Source organism: Henckelia pumila, chromosome 3 (genome assembly GCF_033568475.1).
Source record: "Henckelia pumila isolate YLH828 chromosome 3, ASM3356847v2, whole genome shotgun sequence".
NCBI lineage: Eukaryota > Viridiplantae > Streptophyta > Magnoliopsida > Lamiales > Gesneriaceae > Henckelia > Henckelia pumila.
Genome location: NC_133122.1, coordinates 45,142,678 through 45,161,121, shown reverse-complemented (window position 1 = coordinate 45,161,121; position 18,444 = coordinate 45,142,678). Strand labels below are relative to the sequence as shown.

The following is an 18,444-nucleotide window of genomic DNA, read 5'->3' as shown; positions in this document are numbered from 1 at the left end:
ATTAAATATATCGTGCAATCTACTGCTTTTTAATATCGGGGCTTTTAGAGAAGGACAAGTAATTCTATTCCAAATTTGATTACTTAGTTTCCAAAATAAAATTAAATATATATAGTATTTTGTATTTATAATATGATTTATTCTCTAAGTCAGTATATATCATTAGGAGTGTGTTTGACAGAACTTATAAACACTTTAAATTTGTTTGAAAAAGGATGTTATGCAGAAATTATAAACACTTTAATGTTTTTTGACAAAAAAATCTTATTTTGATATTTCAATTCTCCGTATTATCCTTATATATTTTATTAAATTCTTACCATATCCTCTGCCCATTTTTTTACATAATTTATCAATTTTTTTCTAAATTAAAATTAAAAATAAATTTATTTTTAATATATTTTAATATTTATGATAAATTTTAAAACTTTTGTATATATATTACTATTTACATTATTTTCGTAGTATTATACTCTTTTTGGTAGTTAATTTTGACAATAAAAAGATCTTATAATACCAAATACATCAACTTCTTTGAGTTGTTTAAAATAAGTTCATCCAAACACTTTAACAATTTGTTTTTAAAATAAGACCCGATAACTTATAAGCTCCTAAAACAATTTATAAATTATATGAGCTTATAAGTTGTCCTTGATCCTTTAATCTTAAAAACCTTTAGACTATTTAAATTTTCTATAAGTTCATCCATACTTACCAAAATATCATAAATAGCCCGTTTTGACACATATAGGCTTGAGTACTTCTCGAAACTTGGATGATTCGCCCCTATTTACACTACTCAGCTTGGGAATGAATGGCTAAAATCGATCTAATCTATCTTTTCAGTAAATATTATTTGGATATTCCATAACTATTTATAAATTATCATCTAGACTTAGACCTTTTGACCCTCTTACATCATTCTAGAGAATTCTAAAGTAAGGACGACTCATAAAAATTATGCAAATAATTTATAAATATTTTTATTAAGTTCAAGTGTTCTCTGAATATACACCTATCTGGTCCATTCGATGATACTGAGCCAAAGAGTGGCTAAACTTAATATCACATTAAGCATATAACACAAAAATATAAAAGAACACTTGAAGCTTTTCGAAAAAGATACTTTGTAGTGATTAGGATTATCAAAACTTGGATGATTCACTCCTATTTATACTACTCGACTTAGAAATGACCGACTAAGATCGATATAATCCTTCCATTCATTGAATATTTCATAACTATTTATAAATGATTATTCTAGACTTAGACTCAACGGATATTTCATAACTATTTATAAGTGATCATTCTAGACTTAGACCCTCCTACATCATTCTAGAGATTTCTATAAGGACTTAGAAAAAATATGCTAGTGATTTCTAAACATTTTTATTAAGTTCAAGTGTTCTTTAGAACTCAAATGTATATGCAACCTATCTCATTCCATTAAATTGTGCTAAAGAATGCTCTAGCTCCCACCCACGTCTAAAATATATAAACTTGTTTGTTTTTATACATAATTAAAAATGTGACTAGAAAAGCAAATTCAACAAACAAAGCTCCTATTTTTCCTTATTTAATAATCCATTAACGAAATGGTTGCACATCGTTTTGAGCATACAATCGGGGCAGAGACGGGAGAATAAAAGGTGTTAAAGAATACAAAACAAAAAAATATCAATTCTATTCCCTTTATTCAAATGACGAATTTTTTTTTATCAAACAATTGGTTTTTTTTTTTTTGTCACAACTTGACTCGGCACTGAGGCTAGAACAGTATGATTTCATTTTACACGATATATGTGTGTGCGGTGAGTGAGAATGCTGCATGTGTGTGTGTATATATATATATATATATATAAAGAAAGGATAATTTTAATTTCAAGAGATTTGATTTTTAGTATAAAAGGAAAGAGAGAGTTAATTTTATTCATTTTGTGATTAATTTGGGAAATGGTGGAAGAGATCTTCTGAATTATTATTTGGGAGTCAAATGGATATATTTTGAATGAATTGCTTATTTTGAATTTTACTCATTTTGGAAATTAAATCATTTTTAAGATTCCCGCATATTTGAGACGGTGACACTCTTGATTTCAATTGATCACATAAAAAATCTTAATATCATAAAAAATAATCTGATTAAACATAAAGCCTAATGAATATATTTCCCAAATTATATAGGTATATTTCATTCATGATAATGATAATAAAGATTTTCGAAAAAAATACATATTGTTATCAATTTATCTTTATCATATTTTCCAAATTATGATTTGAAAAAAATATATATTATATTATAGATATTACTGTTTCACGTATAAATATATGAAACTGTTAACTAATAATCTTCCCAAAACACATGCACAAAATTATTCACAAACATAATCTTTATCAAATAAAATAAAATAAAATAAAATTTGAGTTGCTCTCTATCTTTATCTGTTTAACAAACCATGAATCAATGTTTGTTTCACATAGGCAATTTTTGTGATCATGTACATTCTCGCCATTATACTTCCCTCCATCTTGCTCTCCACACTTGTAACATAATGGTTGATATTCAATCCTTTCTTGAGGGTGAAATAATCTACTCATCATCAAATAAAACGACTTGGAGAAAATAGTTAACCCTATCATATACCAAAGTTAGTTAATAAAGGAGATTTAAATTTAATAAATAATAAGTATTTGGGAGTACGTGCTGTGTGCTGATACAATTTTTTTTATATAATAAAAGCCAAAAAAAAATTAGAGAACGATTTTGAATAGTGCTCTTTTGTAGGTAAATGAATTAATCTTGTAAACATGACATTTTCATAAATAAGTGGTTATCAATGGATAATAAAATGATATTTTGGTACTTAAATTAAATATATACTAAATGGCAAAATAAAAGAGGTTAGTCATACCAAATTACCAATCCTTTCAACTTTAATAAAATAAAATATAGAATATATATATATATATATTAATATATAGATATATCATTATGTCTAGGGCTGGGGAAAATACCAAATGCCGAAAATACCGTCATATCGTACCGAAAAATTTACCGAATATACCGAAAAATCAGTATACTACCGTACCGAAATTTTCGGTATCGGTATCGGTATATAAATTTTTTTTTTCGGTATACCGAATATACCGAAATTATTTTTTTTTAAAATTTTTCACGGTATTCGGTATACCGAGTTTTTTTTCGATATACCAAAATTTGTCGGTATATCAAATTTTTGGTATGGTACCGGTATGAATTTCTTCATACCGGTATGGTACGGTACGGTATCGTAGTTCGGTATGGTATACCGTACCATACCCAGCCCTAATTATGTCAACACGAGCTGTGTTTTATTTGGTGTAACAAAACATCATACCAAATAATAGTGATGAGAACGGGACGGGTTTGGGGCGGGTTTGACCAAACCTAAGACCCGTCTCATCTCATCCGGGTCCAATATGGGTTAGACCAGTAGGACCCGTCATAATTTATATAAATTTAAATTTATTAAATAAATTTTTTTAAATTAAAAGGTAACAAAAATCATTAAATTTAATATTTTAATTTATATTAATAATATTAAGACAAAAAATTTTCTTACAAGTTAAAATTTATCAAATTATATTTAATTAATAATTATTAACAATAAAAAATTAAAATGATATATTTTCTTATTAAACATATCATAATAAATAAATTCATTTTAATCCAAAAGTACTATAAACTCAAAATGTAGGTAAAGTATTAATTTTTTAGTATAAAAATATAATTATATATTAATATAATATTACATATATATTTTATAGTTATATATATATATATTTTGGCAGGACGAGTTCAGAACAGGTTGGGCCAAACCCTGGACCCTCCCCGATCTTGTTTAGTTAGGTATAGATTTGACTTATTGTCATTCCTACCAAATAACTATTATAGGATCATCTAAGAATAACGATCAAGTACTTGAATATCAGTTGATTAACACGAGTTGTGATTTAAAATCAAAGCCATAATTCTTAACTTTTTGTGTTTACTTACAAAATATTATTGGAAATAATATTTACTCGCATCTATAATAGTATTTCTAAAAGCACTTTCTATTATATTAATGGTAGAATTCCACAAAATTTGTCCCTAAAACTGTCTACATATGGAAAACCCCTAATTAGCAAAATACAAAACGCAGAGATGAGTAATGCAGGCTGGATCTCATTCTCATTTCTGTATCTTCTTAGTAGTGGTTTGAGTTTCGGCCACGACTCGTGACTCTATTTTACTTATTTAAGTTAAGTTTAAATCGTGGAGATTATATATTATATCTTAGCCACCCATATATAATATATGAGTACTAGTCTTTTGCTAATTGGATCGACTCCTATCCATATTTTTTAAAATATTTTTTACATAAAAAATAATATTTTTTATGAGTTTGTTAGGATAGAATATCAGAAAATTGACTTGTAAGAGGAGTTTTGTTTTGTTTTTTTTTAGAGTCTGGTAGGATCAGAGAATTATATCACAAAATTGACTTGTGAGATGATTTTTTTATGAGTCTAGTAGGATTAGATATCTATGTTACAAAATTAACTCGCAAAATGAGTTTTTGTGTTTACATCAATCTCAAATATATGAACTTGTTTGTTTTATACATAGATTAAAAATATCACTACAAAAGCGAATTCAACTAAAGGCTCTTATTTTTCCTTATTTATTCCATTAACGAATTTCCTTATTTATTGCATTACGAAATAGTTGCATATGTTTTTGAGCATATATTTGAGATGGAGAGAATAAAATATGTTAAAGAATACATAATAAGAAAACATCAATTATTTTGATTTAAATCATGAACTTTTTTTTAATCAAACAATTGATTTCTAGCCCTATCCAGACAGACTGATACGTGAAATTGGTACAACTTGACTGGACACCGAGGCTGGAACAAACTACCATGCAATAACCTAAGCACCCTTTATTTGTGCAATATTGATCCAGATCGCGTTGTCCTTGATCTTTTATATATTCTAGCGACATCGCACACGCTCTATGTGTGAAACGTAACCCAACAAAAAAAATTATATTTTTATCTATGATACTTTTGCTAAAGTAAGTCGGTATTACTCATATTAGTGTTTGATTTGGAGTGCAAAGATAGATATTGTGATAGAGGAAATGTGAGGATAACTGTTGAAACATCCTAGAACTTCTAGTGAATTTTTTTTTTTTTTTTAAACTCTCTGATAATAAAATAATGAATATAAATATATATATGCCCATACATATATATATAATACTTAAAAATAACTTTACTTAATTTAAAAATACAAATACACCAAAGATACAATAAAAGTACACGCATGCAATTAAATACTTAAAAATAATTACTAAATAATAATTTATATGAATGCCATAATAAAACTCCTAAATAATATTTCTTTCACAAAAATTTATGAAAACTTAGAAAATAAATACTTAAATCTAAAATCATGCATATACTAAAAATCTATAATGACAAAACCTATGCGGACATAAATGTTCTAGTCTCAACATAAAATTCATAATAGAACGATGGTCACGGGTACTAGCCGCCTGGATACTCATACGCCCTCGCCGCCAGTCGGGAACACATTAACTTCATTAACATTCTGCTCACCTGCACCATTTAAATCTAGTGAGCCTAGAGGCTCAGCACGTTCTATCCTTACATAACAAAATGAAACCACACACAAGCACACATCATATAAAATACGTGAATAATAATTATACGTGCATGATCTTAAAATTATATGCATATAAACATAAATAAATAATCATACTGCTAAATCATCATGCTATAACATAATTCATCATACTTTATAATTTTCGTAAAAATAACATATCATAATTTCTTAGTTCTCAACATGTCGTATCCATGTCGGTGGCATCATACTGAGCGATTGATCAATCTTAAACCAACGTACGCGGCGGTGGGGTTTCCACCTCTGTGCTGCCACTTCACCAGCCCTCTCAGCTGGATCCATAAGTTCATCATACTTATACATCATTAGGAAGGTCACCGGGCCCAGGTATCCCGACCTCCAACCACATCACTTTCCACCTTCACTTCAACTTCCATAAAAATATATTATTTCTTAACATGCATTTAAAATTATCATAAAAATTGTTACATGATGCATGAACATAAAAATTCTCATTATTTCTTTATTTTCATGAAAATTTGTCCGTAAATATATATTTAATTTATTTTCTTAAAAATAATACTTATATATCTAATAAAAATGCATGCATGAATTAAATATATATTTACGAACATTTATTTTTCCAAGGACTTGTTCGAGCTGCTGACCACTTGACTTAAACCCATAAATTCCTAGACTGACCCAATAAGCATTAAGCCCAACATGACCTGACCCATCAATTCTCATGGACCACCAGGTCCATGGCAAACTAATGGGCTCACTTAAAACATTAATTAAGCCCATTTAAATTGCTTAACTCAATATTAATTTAATAATTATTAATTATCTCATTAACTCTTAGTCCGGCCCATTAACCTAAAAATTAGCCCATTAAATTACTAAACCCAACACGACTTGGCCCAATAATATTCATGGATCACACGGCCCATGAAAAATTAGTGGGCTCACCTCAATAATTAATAAAGCCCATTAAATTAGTCCAATTAATTAATTAATCAAGCCCAACCCATCAATTAACTACATAAACTCTTAATTAATTAAAATAAGAGACCCAATCCCAAATAATAAAATCTAGACCCGGACTAAAAATATTTTGACCCATCAAGACTTGACCCAACCCGGACCCGGACCCAAAGACCCGAGCCCGGCTCACTTGAAACCATAGAACCTTACCCTAACCTATCCTCAAACCCCGTTGCGGCAGCTGCCGCCTTAGCCCCTTAAACACCTTGCTCCGGCCACCACCGGCCGGAGCTCCGGCACCTGGACCACCCCAGGGTCCAGGTGCAATCCCAGCCTGGGGCCTGGCTCGAGCCAGCCCTGCATGGCTCGGTCACAGCCCCTAAATCCCAAGAAAACCCCACGCAGCCCCTCCCATGGAACAGCCCTTACTCCCCTTAACTTTCTGACCAGCTCCGGCCACCCATGGCCGGAGCTCTGACACCTGGACCACCCCATGGTCTAGGTGCAACCCCTGGACCAGGCCTGGCTCGAGCCAAGCCTTGCATGGCTCGGCCAAGACCCCTAAACCCCATGCAACCTGCGCAGGCCCCTTTTCTGGACAGCCCATGATACTTTGCATGTTCCGACCAGCTCCCGCCACCAAAGGCCGGAGCTCCGGCACCTGGACCACCCCAGGGTCCAAGTGCATCCCTCAGACCAGGCCTGGCCCGAGCCAAGCCTTGCATGGCTCGGCCAAGGCCCATAAACCAGACAGCTCCCTCTGCCCGCCTAGCTGCTGTCCCAGCCCCTTTTCCCTTGGTTCCAGCCCTTCCAGCCGTGAACCACCTTGCCTAAACCGACCCCTATGAACCCACCTAGACCCATGAATGATCAGCTAGCAGTTCGAACCAAGCCATGTCCAGAAATAGTGCAAAACCGAGCCATGAAGTGCAAAAGCGTGAGGAACATGCATGAACTTTAATGTTTTCTTTTCTAGATCATAACACATGCAATATCAGATCTTGTAAGCATAAAATCTTTGTAATATGATTTAAATGGTGGCCAAGAATGGATTCGAGACATGCCTTGATAATTATTTAGACGAAACGACGTAAACGACGCGTATCGAGCTCGCAGGGACGAACAGATCTTCTAAATAATCCAAAAACCTTCAAATATCGGCTATGGGGCTGGAAAAACTCTGATGGAACGTGAAAATGTGGTGGAAGATGGTGATGGAGGCGGCTAAGAGGTGAGGCGTGGGTTTGGGTGGGATTTAGGGTATAATATTTAGGATAATCTAGGTTAAATAATTAATAGATAATTAGGATAATTAAATACTCTAATTTTAAAATTTAAAATACATTCTAATTTGCTAAAACTAAGTAAATCCAGAAATTATTATTAATGGGATTTTTAAAGCTTAATAAAAGTCATTAAAATGACTTATTTTGGGTAAAAACAAACATATAAATATACATATATAAAAATACCATGATTTTCTTAAAATCTTAACTTAAAATAATATTTTAAGGCTCCTAAAAATCTCATAAAATATTTTGGATGAAAACTAACATCTCGTCCGTCCACGGTCCCGCCTACGCGATCATAAAATAAACTTTCTCAAATAAATTCATAAATCACATCATACCGATTTAAATGCAGAAACAATATTTAAAACATGCCAATAAATCACATAATTCACATAATAACATATAAAATTAATTTAACACATTTTCACATTATTCTAAAATTATTAAATCTTCTAGTTATGCATGCGGATTTACGTGACGAATTTCTGGGCGTTACAATTCTCTCTCTCTTAAATGGAATTTCGTCCTCGAAATTGGATTTAACTTAGTCGTCTAATAACAAATGAATAAAAAAATTTCCAGAACTAATTTCCAAACTTAAATCCCAAAAACATCACTTAATTTGCAAATTTAAAATTCAACTTAAATATCAAAAATTCTAACTTGTCAAACTTAAATATACAATTCATAACTTAATCTACAAATCTAAATGTCAAACTTAAGTCTCATAAATTATCAAACTTAGTTTTCTAAAAGTATATCATTCTAGTCATCCTCGTGTGTAATACGTCTCAAAAGCATACTGTAATTTCCGTAAATTCTTCACGTAACCGCATTGCATAACTAAGTGTTTTTAACTTTAAGACTGTCATAATTTTAAATTCTACTTTCATAAATCGTTAAAACATAAGTCATGTGTTCCAAGCATAAAACATAATTTAAATCATTTAAAACTTACAGACTGGCAGTGCGGCTTCTGAGTTCCATGCAGCAGGCTAGTCACCCTCCAAGGACCAAGGCTCTGATACCAAATGAAACATCCTAGAACTTCTAGTGAATTTTTTTTTTTTAAAAACTCTCTGATAATAAAATAATGAATATAAATATATATATGCCCATACATATATATATAATACTTAAAAATAACTTTACTTAATTTAAAAATACAAATACACCAAAGATACAATAAAAGTACACGCATGCAATTAAATACTTAAAAATAATTACTAAATAATAATTTATATGAATGCCATAATAAAACTCCTAAATAATATTTCTTTCACAAAAATTCATGAAAACTTAGAAAATAAATACTTAAATCTAAAATCATGCATATACTAAAAATCTATAATGATAAAACCTATGCGGACATAAATGTTCTAGTCTCAACATAAAATTCATAATAGAGCGATGGTCACGGGTACTAGCCGCCTGGATACTCATACGCCCTCGCCGCCAGTCGGGAACACATTAACTTCATTAACATTCTGCTCACCTGCACCATTTAAATCTAGTGAGCCTAGAGGCTCAGCACGTTCTATCCTTACATAACAAAATGAAACCACACACAAGCACACATCATATAAAATACGTGAATAATAATTATACGTGCATGATCTTAAAATTATATGCATATAAACATAAATAAATAATCATACTGTTAAATCATCATGTTATAACATAATTCATCATACTTTATAATTTTCGTAAAAATAACATATCATGATTTCTTAGTTCTCAACAGGTCGTATCCATGTCGGTGGCATCATACTGAGCGATTGATCAATCTTAAACCAACGTACGCGGCGGTGGGGTTTCCACCTCTGTGCTGCCACTTCACCAGCCCTCTCAGCTGGATCCATAAGCTCATCATACTTATACATCATTAGAAAGGTCACCGGACCCAGGTATCCCGGCCTCCAACCACATCACTTTCCACCTTCACTTCAACTTCCATAAAAATATATTTTTTCTTAACATGCATTTAAAATTATCGTAAAAATTGTTACATGATGCATGAACATAAAAATTCTCATTATTTCTTTATTTTCATGAAAATTTGTCCGTAAATATATATTTAATTTATTTTCTTAAAAATAATACTTATATATCTAATAAAAATGCATGCATAAATTAAATATATATTTACGAACATTTATTTTTCCAAGGACTTGTTCGAGCTGCTGACCACTTGACTTAAACCCATAAATTCCTAGACTGACCCAATAAGCATTAAGCCCAACATGACCTGACCCATCAATTCTCATGGACCCCCAGGTCCATGGCAAACTAATGAGCTCACTTAAAACATTAATTAAGCCCATTTAAATTGCTTAACTCAATATTAATTTAATAATTATTAATTATCTCATTAACTCTTAGTCCGACCCATTAACCTAAAAATTAGCCCATTAAATTACTAAACCCAACACGACTTGGCCCAATAATTCTCATGGATCACACGGCCCATGAAAAATTAGTGGGTTCACCTCAATAATTAATAAAGCCCATTAAATTAGTCCAATTAATTAATTAATCAAGCCCAACCCATCAATTAACTATTTAAACTCTTAATTAATTAAAATAAGAGACCCAAGCCCAAATAATAAAATCTAGACCCGGACTAAAAATATTTTGACCCATCAAGACTTGACCCAACCCGGACCCGGACCCAAAGACCCGAGCCCGGCTCACTTGAAACCATAGAACCCGACCCTAACCTATCCTCAAACCCCATTGCGGCAGCTGCCGCCTTAGCCCCTTAAACACCTTGCTCTGGCCACCACCGGCCGGAGCTCCGGCACTTGGACCACCCAGGGTCCAGGTGAAATCCTAGCCTGGGGCCTGGCTCGAGCCAGCCCTGCATGGCTCGGCCACAGCCCCTAAATCCCAAGAAAACCCCACGCAGCCCCTCACATGGAACAGCCCTTACTCCCCTTAACTTTCTGACCAGGAGCTCCGACACCTGGACCACCCCAGGGTCTAGGTGCAACCCCTGGACCAGGCCTGGCTCGAGCCAAGCCTTGCATGGCTCGGTCAAGACCCCTAAACCCCATGCAACCTGCGCAGGCCCCTTTTCTGGACAGCCCATGATACTTTGCATGTTCCGACCAGCTCCGGCCACCAAAGGCCGGAGCTCCGGCACCTGGACCACCCCAGGGTCCAAGTGCATCCCTCGGACCAGGCCTGGCCCGAGCCAAGCCTTGCATGGCTCGGCCAAGGCCCATAAACCAGACAGCTCCCTCTGCCCGCCTAGCTGCTGTCCCAGCCCCTTTTCCCTTGGTTCCAGCCCTTCCAGCCGTGAACCACCTTGCCTAAACCGACCCCTATGAACCCACCTAGACCCATGAATGATCAGCTAGCAGTTCGAACCAAGCCATGTCCAGAAATAGTGCAAAACCGAGCCATGAAGTGCAAAAACGTGAGGAACATGCATGAACTTTAATGTTTTCTTTTCTAGATCATAACACATGCAATATCAGATCTTGTAAGCATAAAATCTTTGTAATATGATTTAAATGGTGGCCAAGAATGGATTCGAGACATGCCTTGATAATTATTTAGACGAAACGACGTAAACGACGCGTATCGAGCTCGCAGGGACGAACGGATCTTCTAAATAATCCAAAAACCTTCAAATATCGGCTATGGGGCTGGAAAAACTCTGATGGAACGTGAAAATGGTGGAGAAGATGGTGATGGAGGCGGCTAAGAGGTGAGGCGTGGGTTTGGGTGGGATTTAGGGTATAATATTTAGGATAATCTAGGTTAAATAATTAATAGATAATTAGGATAATTAAATACTCTAATTTTAAAATTTAAAATACATTCTAATTTGCTAAAACTAAGTAAATCCAGAAATTATTATTAATGGGATTTTTAAAGCTTAATAAAAGTCATTAAAATGACTTATTTTGGGTAAAAACGGACATATAAATATACATATATAAAAATACCATGATTTTCTTAAAATCTTAACTTAAAATAATATTTTAAGGCTCCTAAAAATCTCATAAAATATTTTGGGTGAAAACTAACATCTCGTCCGTCCACGGTCCCGCCTACGTGATCATAAAATAAACTTTCTCAAATAAATTCATAAATCACATCATACCGATTTAAATGCAGAAACAATATTTAAAACATGCCAATAAATCACATAATTCACATAATAACATATAAAATTAATTTAACACATTTTCACATTATTCTAAAATTATTAAATCTTCTAGTTATGCATGCGGATTTACGTGACGAATTTCTGGGCGTTACAACTGTATAACTTCATTTCCATGTTTTTGGGAAGATGTGGATAACTGTATAACCTCTTTCTCTTTTTTGTTTTCCAACCTAATTGAGTGGTGCATGCGGTTAAGTTTTGTTTTGTTTTGTTTTTTTTGTTTTTGTAATTTTTTTGTAATTTTTCTTTTGTGATCATATCAAGAGACCATGCTATGGTCCTCTTAATTACCTAATAAATAGGTATATATATATATGTATAAATTGAATAGTGGATACTAAGATATTTGACTTTTACTATTAAAAAAAAAAGGAGAGGAGTTAATTCTCTTTATTTTGTGACTAATTTGGGAAATGGTGATATTATTATTTGGGAGTGAAATGGATATGTTTTCAATGAATTGCTTAATGTTTTACTTATTTGAAAATTCAATCACTTCAAAAATTTCCGCTTATCCGTGTCATGTTGACACTCTTGATTTCATTTGATGACATAAAATCATAATATCATCAAAATAAAAATGTGATTCAACTAAAGCCTAATAAAAGTATTTCCCAGATTACTTATATATATATATATATATATATATATATATATATATATATATGAGTTTTGATCACATGAGCAATTACCATGAGCAATTACCATGAGTAACAGCTGACATGGAACCTTGTACAACCAATGAGTGATTGTCACGTCAACTGTTGCTCACGTAATTGCCCATAATAATTGCTCATGTAATCAAAACTATATATATATATATATATATATATATATATTTCAAATCATTTATCCTTATCATGTTCCTAAATTGTGATTTGGAAAAAAATATTATATCTTCTTACTATATATCTTATTATAGTAGATACTCTTTAATTAACTAATTGGATGTTTGGCTAAACTTATTAAAATCAACTTATAAGTTCTATGAGCTTATAAGTTGTTTTAGAAGCTTATAAGCTGTCAGATCTTATTTTAAAAATAAGATGTTTACGTGTTTGGATAAATGTATTTTAAACAACTTAAAGATGTTGATGTGTTTGCTATTATAAGATCTTTTTATTGTCAAAATTACCAAAAAGGGTATAATACTATGAAAATAATATAAATACTAATATATATACAAAAAATAGTTTTAAATTTATCATAAACGTTAAACATATATTAAAAATAAATTATTTTAATTTTAATTTAGATTTTTTTTAAAAATTATGTACAAAAAATTGGTAGAGGGCATGATGATAATTTAATAAAATATATAAGAATAATATGGAGAAGTAAAATATCAAAATAAGATATATTTTTTTAAAAAAAATTGGGATCACCTTACTTTTTAAAAACAGCTTGTAAGCTGTCAAACAACTTATTTTGACAGGTTATAAGATGTTTGATAAAAAAATTTATCAAACATATAGAGAGCTTATAAGTTGTTTCAAGAGTTAATTATAAACTCTGTCAAACACCTTCTTGGTAAAGTTTGAGATGGATTTATCCTAACTTTTAATTCCCAACAAAACCAAAATTATTAGACAAATTAGTCATTTTATATTTTAGCCAATATATTTTATCTTATTTATCAAACTAACACTCGCTATCTTTGTTTGTATTTTTAAATTTTTAGATTCGATAATTATCAAGCTTCAAATTTTGAATATCTAATTCATCATGCGAGCTCTTAAATAACATAAAAATCAATTAACATAAAAAAATTTATGTATATGCTCGCATCGCGTGCAAGAGACGCTAGTTATACAATTACTGCTTCATGTATAAATATATGAAACTGCTATTAGTAATCCGCAAAAAAACACTATAATGCACAAAAGTATTCATAAACATCGAATAATTTTAAAATATAAAGATTTTTACTATTATATTAATACCAAAAGCATAATTTATACTAGTGTCTCATGGCACACGATATGTGCATACATATTTAAAAAAAATTGTTTTTGATATTTTTTATTAAAAAATATTATTTTATTAAGATATGATATTTTTAAATTAGTCACGCTTTTATCGAGATAGTTTGAATTTTGAGATATAGTAGATAGAAGTTGAGAAAAAAATCACATGAGAGATATGAAAATTACAAATAAACTTACACCGACAAAAAAATATACATGACTAAAAATATCACACACAAATAGACGCATAACTAAAATTGACATTTTTCCAGAAAAATATTAATAGTTTTAAAATTGTTATTATCACCCTTTATCTTATTTCTCCATTAAAAATATATATAATATTTTATAATATAATTATTAGATAGTGAAATTTGATTAATCACTCGTCTCTATAATTTTTGCCATTTTTTAACTAAAATTATATATGAAAATTTTAAATTCGACTCAAATCTCTATCGTATTACGTCGACTACAATCTAATTAACAAGCCATCCGAATCATAATCAAAGCCTATACAAATCGGAAATCCTTTTTTTTTTTTTCGCGAAACAGTAAACAAAAAACAAGAAATAACACATGAAATCAAACGAGTATGCATGTTTCCCATGTTCATCGGATAAGGGAATGTATAAATTTACTAATCATGACACCAAAATTCCTTATTCTAGTTAACTCAAGCACGTGCGAAACTTAGACTTTTCCCCAAAAAGAAACTAAGCAAGTATATAACAAGAAAATATAATAAAAAAACTAAGTAAAAATATAATATGTGAAAATAAGAAAATACTTGAAGCTTTTTGAAAAAGAGACCTTGTAGTGATTGAACGTCTCCAAACATGGGCGTTTCTCCCCTATACTATTGAGGGGGAGAGCCACATGTTGGGCACCCGGAATATAGTCAGGTGGCCCAAATTTTTTTAAAATTTTTATATATATTAATTTTATAAATTTTTTGGGCATCTTTTTGAGCATATAATTGGGGCGGAGACGGGAGAATAAAAGAAGTCAAAGAGTACAAAACATGAAAATATCAATTCTTTTATTTAAATGATGGTTTTTTTTTTTTCCTATAAAAAAAATCGATTACTCGCCCTAGCCCAAACATGTACATAGACACGTTGATTGTTTGTCACAACTTGACTTGACGCTGAGGCTGGAACAAGCTGACACACAATAACCCAAGCACTCTTTATCTGTGCAATCATACCAATCCACATCGTGATTCTCTTGCTTTTTTATGTTCCCTGAGATATCACCATTTGCTGAACAAGTATTCAGTACAAGGATACACAGGATGATATATCCCAAAATCTTTGATTCCATAGCTAGAATATATTAAATTAAAATTAAAATTAAAATGTATAGGATATATATGTCTTGTGTGTGAGAATGCGGCATGTGTGTGTGTATATATATACGAGGAAAGGATAATTTTAATTTCAAGAGATTTGATTTTTAGTATAAAAGGAAAGGAGGAGTTAATTGTATTGATTCTGTGACTATTTTGGGAAATGGCGGAAGAGATTTTCAGAATTGTTATTTGGGAGTCAAATGGATATGTTTCGAATGAATTGCTTATTTTGAATTTGACTAATTCTGAAAATTAAATCATTTTAAGATTTTCGTAGTTTTGAGATATGGTGATTCGGTGACACTCTTGATTTCAATTGATCCCATAAAATCATATATAGAATAATGCTAGAGATACAACATATATCGTATACAACGATATTTACAATAAATATATCGTGAGATTTTGTTATTATATCGTGATATTTTATATTCAATATATCATGAGATTTTGATAAATGAAATTTATGTATTGAATTTTTTGTGTTGTACAAATTGATGTACAAATTTGGTTGTACATGCAGCATTGCCCTCATATATAATGTCATAAAAAATAATCTGATTAGACATAAAGCTAATATTGAATATATTTCCCAAATTATAGAGATATATTTCATTCATGATAATAAATATTTTCGAAAAAAATACATATTGTTATCAATTTATCTTTATCATATTTTCCAAATTGTGATTTGAAAAAAATATATATATATTATAGATATTACTGTTTCACGTATAAAAACACTGTTAACTAATAATTTTCCCAAAACACAATAATGCACAACAATATTCACAAACATAATCTTTATCAAATAAAATAAAATTTGAGTAGTTAATTTCATTCGAGGAATATATTAAAATACACTAATCAAACAGAATCCATATTGGGCTCTCTATCTTTAACAAACCATAAATCAAATGTTTGTTTCACATAGGCAATTTTTGTGATCATGTACATTCTCGCCATTATACTTCCCTCCATCTTGCTCTCCGCACTTGTAACACAATGGTTGATATTCAATCCTTTCTTGAGGGTGAAATAATCTACTCATCATCAAATAAAATGTCGTCGAGAAAATAGTTAATCCCATCATATACCAACCAAACCGAATGTTAACTAAGGCTTTGGCTCGCTCTAGGGCATGTTCCCCGTGGCACGAGACGATGTCTCGCCCTACGTCCGACGACTTCAAGTAGCAACCTTTAGGAACCAATTGTGGTGTCCACAACATGACGCCTATGACCACGAGCCAGACACCTTGGAGAATAACACTATAAGCTCTTACAAATGCATTCAAGAAACTTTTGGGGTGCCCAATGGCCAAAAGGGTGGTGATTAGTGACACAAATGTGACAATTTGAAGTAGCCAATGGTATCTCCCTTCAACTCCCATGTGGTCCGTTGAATGAAGATGGAGAATCAGCGCTTGTTGGCTAAATGCAGTGGCTTGGAGCAAATAAACTAGCCCATGTTGAGCCGGAGGCGCGATTTTGTGGAGAACGATGCTGAAAAATGATGAGACGAAAAAGGATATAGCTATGATTGAGTGTTCCAAATGTGGGAGATTCTTGGAGGAGATGGTTCCGTCTAGGGGTATCGGTTTTCGCCCCACGAAAAGCTCTGTCGACGCGAAAACTACGGAGACCAGCATGATTGAAATGGGTTCGAAGTACTTAAGCCTTGGAGGTGGGAACCATGGGAAGGTTGTGTAGGATTTTGGGTGGAGAACATGAAGTTTGGTGCAATTGAAAAGATGCCAAAGGCCAATTATTATGAAAGCAAATCCAAGTGATACATGGCCTGGGGTGCCTCCCATGTTATTTTGGAACTATTGATGATTATTATTTCATTTATCTTGAATTCATTTGCGTTTTCAAAGAAATAGATGGTGGTTTGGTTGATATAGTTATGGTGCAATCATGAATTTATGTTTGTTTTTTTCAAGTTCTGAATTCTTCAACTTGCCTTGTACTGTAAAATGCCCAACAAAAATTGTGCTTAAAGGAAGGGCAATGAGATTTCAACCAATATTCTGTTGTGTTTAAATGGATTATTCCTTGCTTTCATTTTGTCCAAATTTGGGTGTTTTTTTTAACAAAAACAAACATTTTTTTTTTCTTTTTCAAGATCGCTAAAATTTTGAATCCTGAACTGATCCGTGGGTTGGGCCTGAGCCTGGGGAACAACTTGGGCTGAAAAATGGGTTGGGTTTTGATCCGAAATCTGGGTCAAATTTGGGCCCAAAACATACATAACGGCCGTAGGACTTAGTTGTCGGGTAGGCAGTAGTACCACTTGACCACTAGCATTTTGTCCTATGTCTTTCACCTTTGTCTTGCACTTGTTCATCACACGTTAAGATAGCTACATTACAATCTAAATTACTTCAAATAAATAAACAAAATATTTCTACATAAAATTTAATCTTAAAAAAAAAAAATAGAGCATTTAAGAACTGTAAAAAGTTGATTATGACTGATGACATATAGTTCATCTAACACAGTGTCTCAAGTTTCACATGAAATATTGTGTTCGAAATTTAATTGTAACAATCTTTTTATCCGACTGAATAAAAGTCAAACACTTGAGCTTTTTTAAAGGGCGATTTTGAATTGTGTATTTACATAAAATATTGATATTAAAATGATGTGTGAGAAAGAAACAGATTGTAAGTTTTAAAGGTTTTATGACTTTTTACATGTAATAATATAATAATGGCCCGCAAAATTGTGCTGTTTGTAGCCACAAATGGAATCTGAGGCAAATGAGGCCAAAAGTGATTGAAAAATCAGCCTTTTCTCGATACCTATAGACGCTTTAGCACATCATGTCGTATTTGAGGCCAAAAGTGATTGAAAAATCAGCCTTTTTCTGTTAATCATCTTGATTAGTATATATGATTGCATCAACTTCTCTGTCTTGTCGTTACTTGGGTTCTCCCCTGATATTAATAACATAGGCCTAATTATTTATTATATATTAAATTTAAAT

General features: G+C 31.9%; 1 protein-coding gene across 1 annotated transcript; it reads right to left on the bottom strand.

The window, feature by feature from the left end:
- Positions 1–10,713: 10,713 nt before the first annotated feature.
- On the bottom strand, positions 10,714–17,330 carry LOC140888623 (uncharacterized). Its single transcript, XM_073296322.1, has 3 exons — positions 16,384–17,330; positions 15,310–15,364; positions 10,714–11,290 (listed from the first exon to the last, which is right to left on the bottom strand). Exons 1-3 carry the CDS (start codon positions 17,267–17,269, stop codon positions 10,714–10,716), a joined length of 1,518 nt encoding a protein of 505 aa, XP_073152423.1. The 5' UTR covers positions 17,270–17,330.
- Between the last annotated feature and the right edge of the window lie 1,114 nt (positions 17,331–18,444).

Bases quoted from the DNA above. Each gene is read 5' to 3' on its own strand.
- LOC140888623 (XM_073296322.1), bottom strand. From the start codon at position 17,269: ATGGGAGGCACCCCAGGCCATGTATCACTTGGATTTGCTTTCATAATA. The intron at 15,365-16,383 runs GTGAAACAAACA...ATACTTGTTCAG, and splicing joins TGATCACAAAAATTGCCTAT to CAAATGGTGATATCTCAGGG. The intron at 11,291-15,309 runs GTATGATTGCAC...TCATGGGTCTAG, and splicing joins GAGAATCACGATGTGGATTG to GTGGGTTCATAGGGGTCGGT.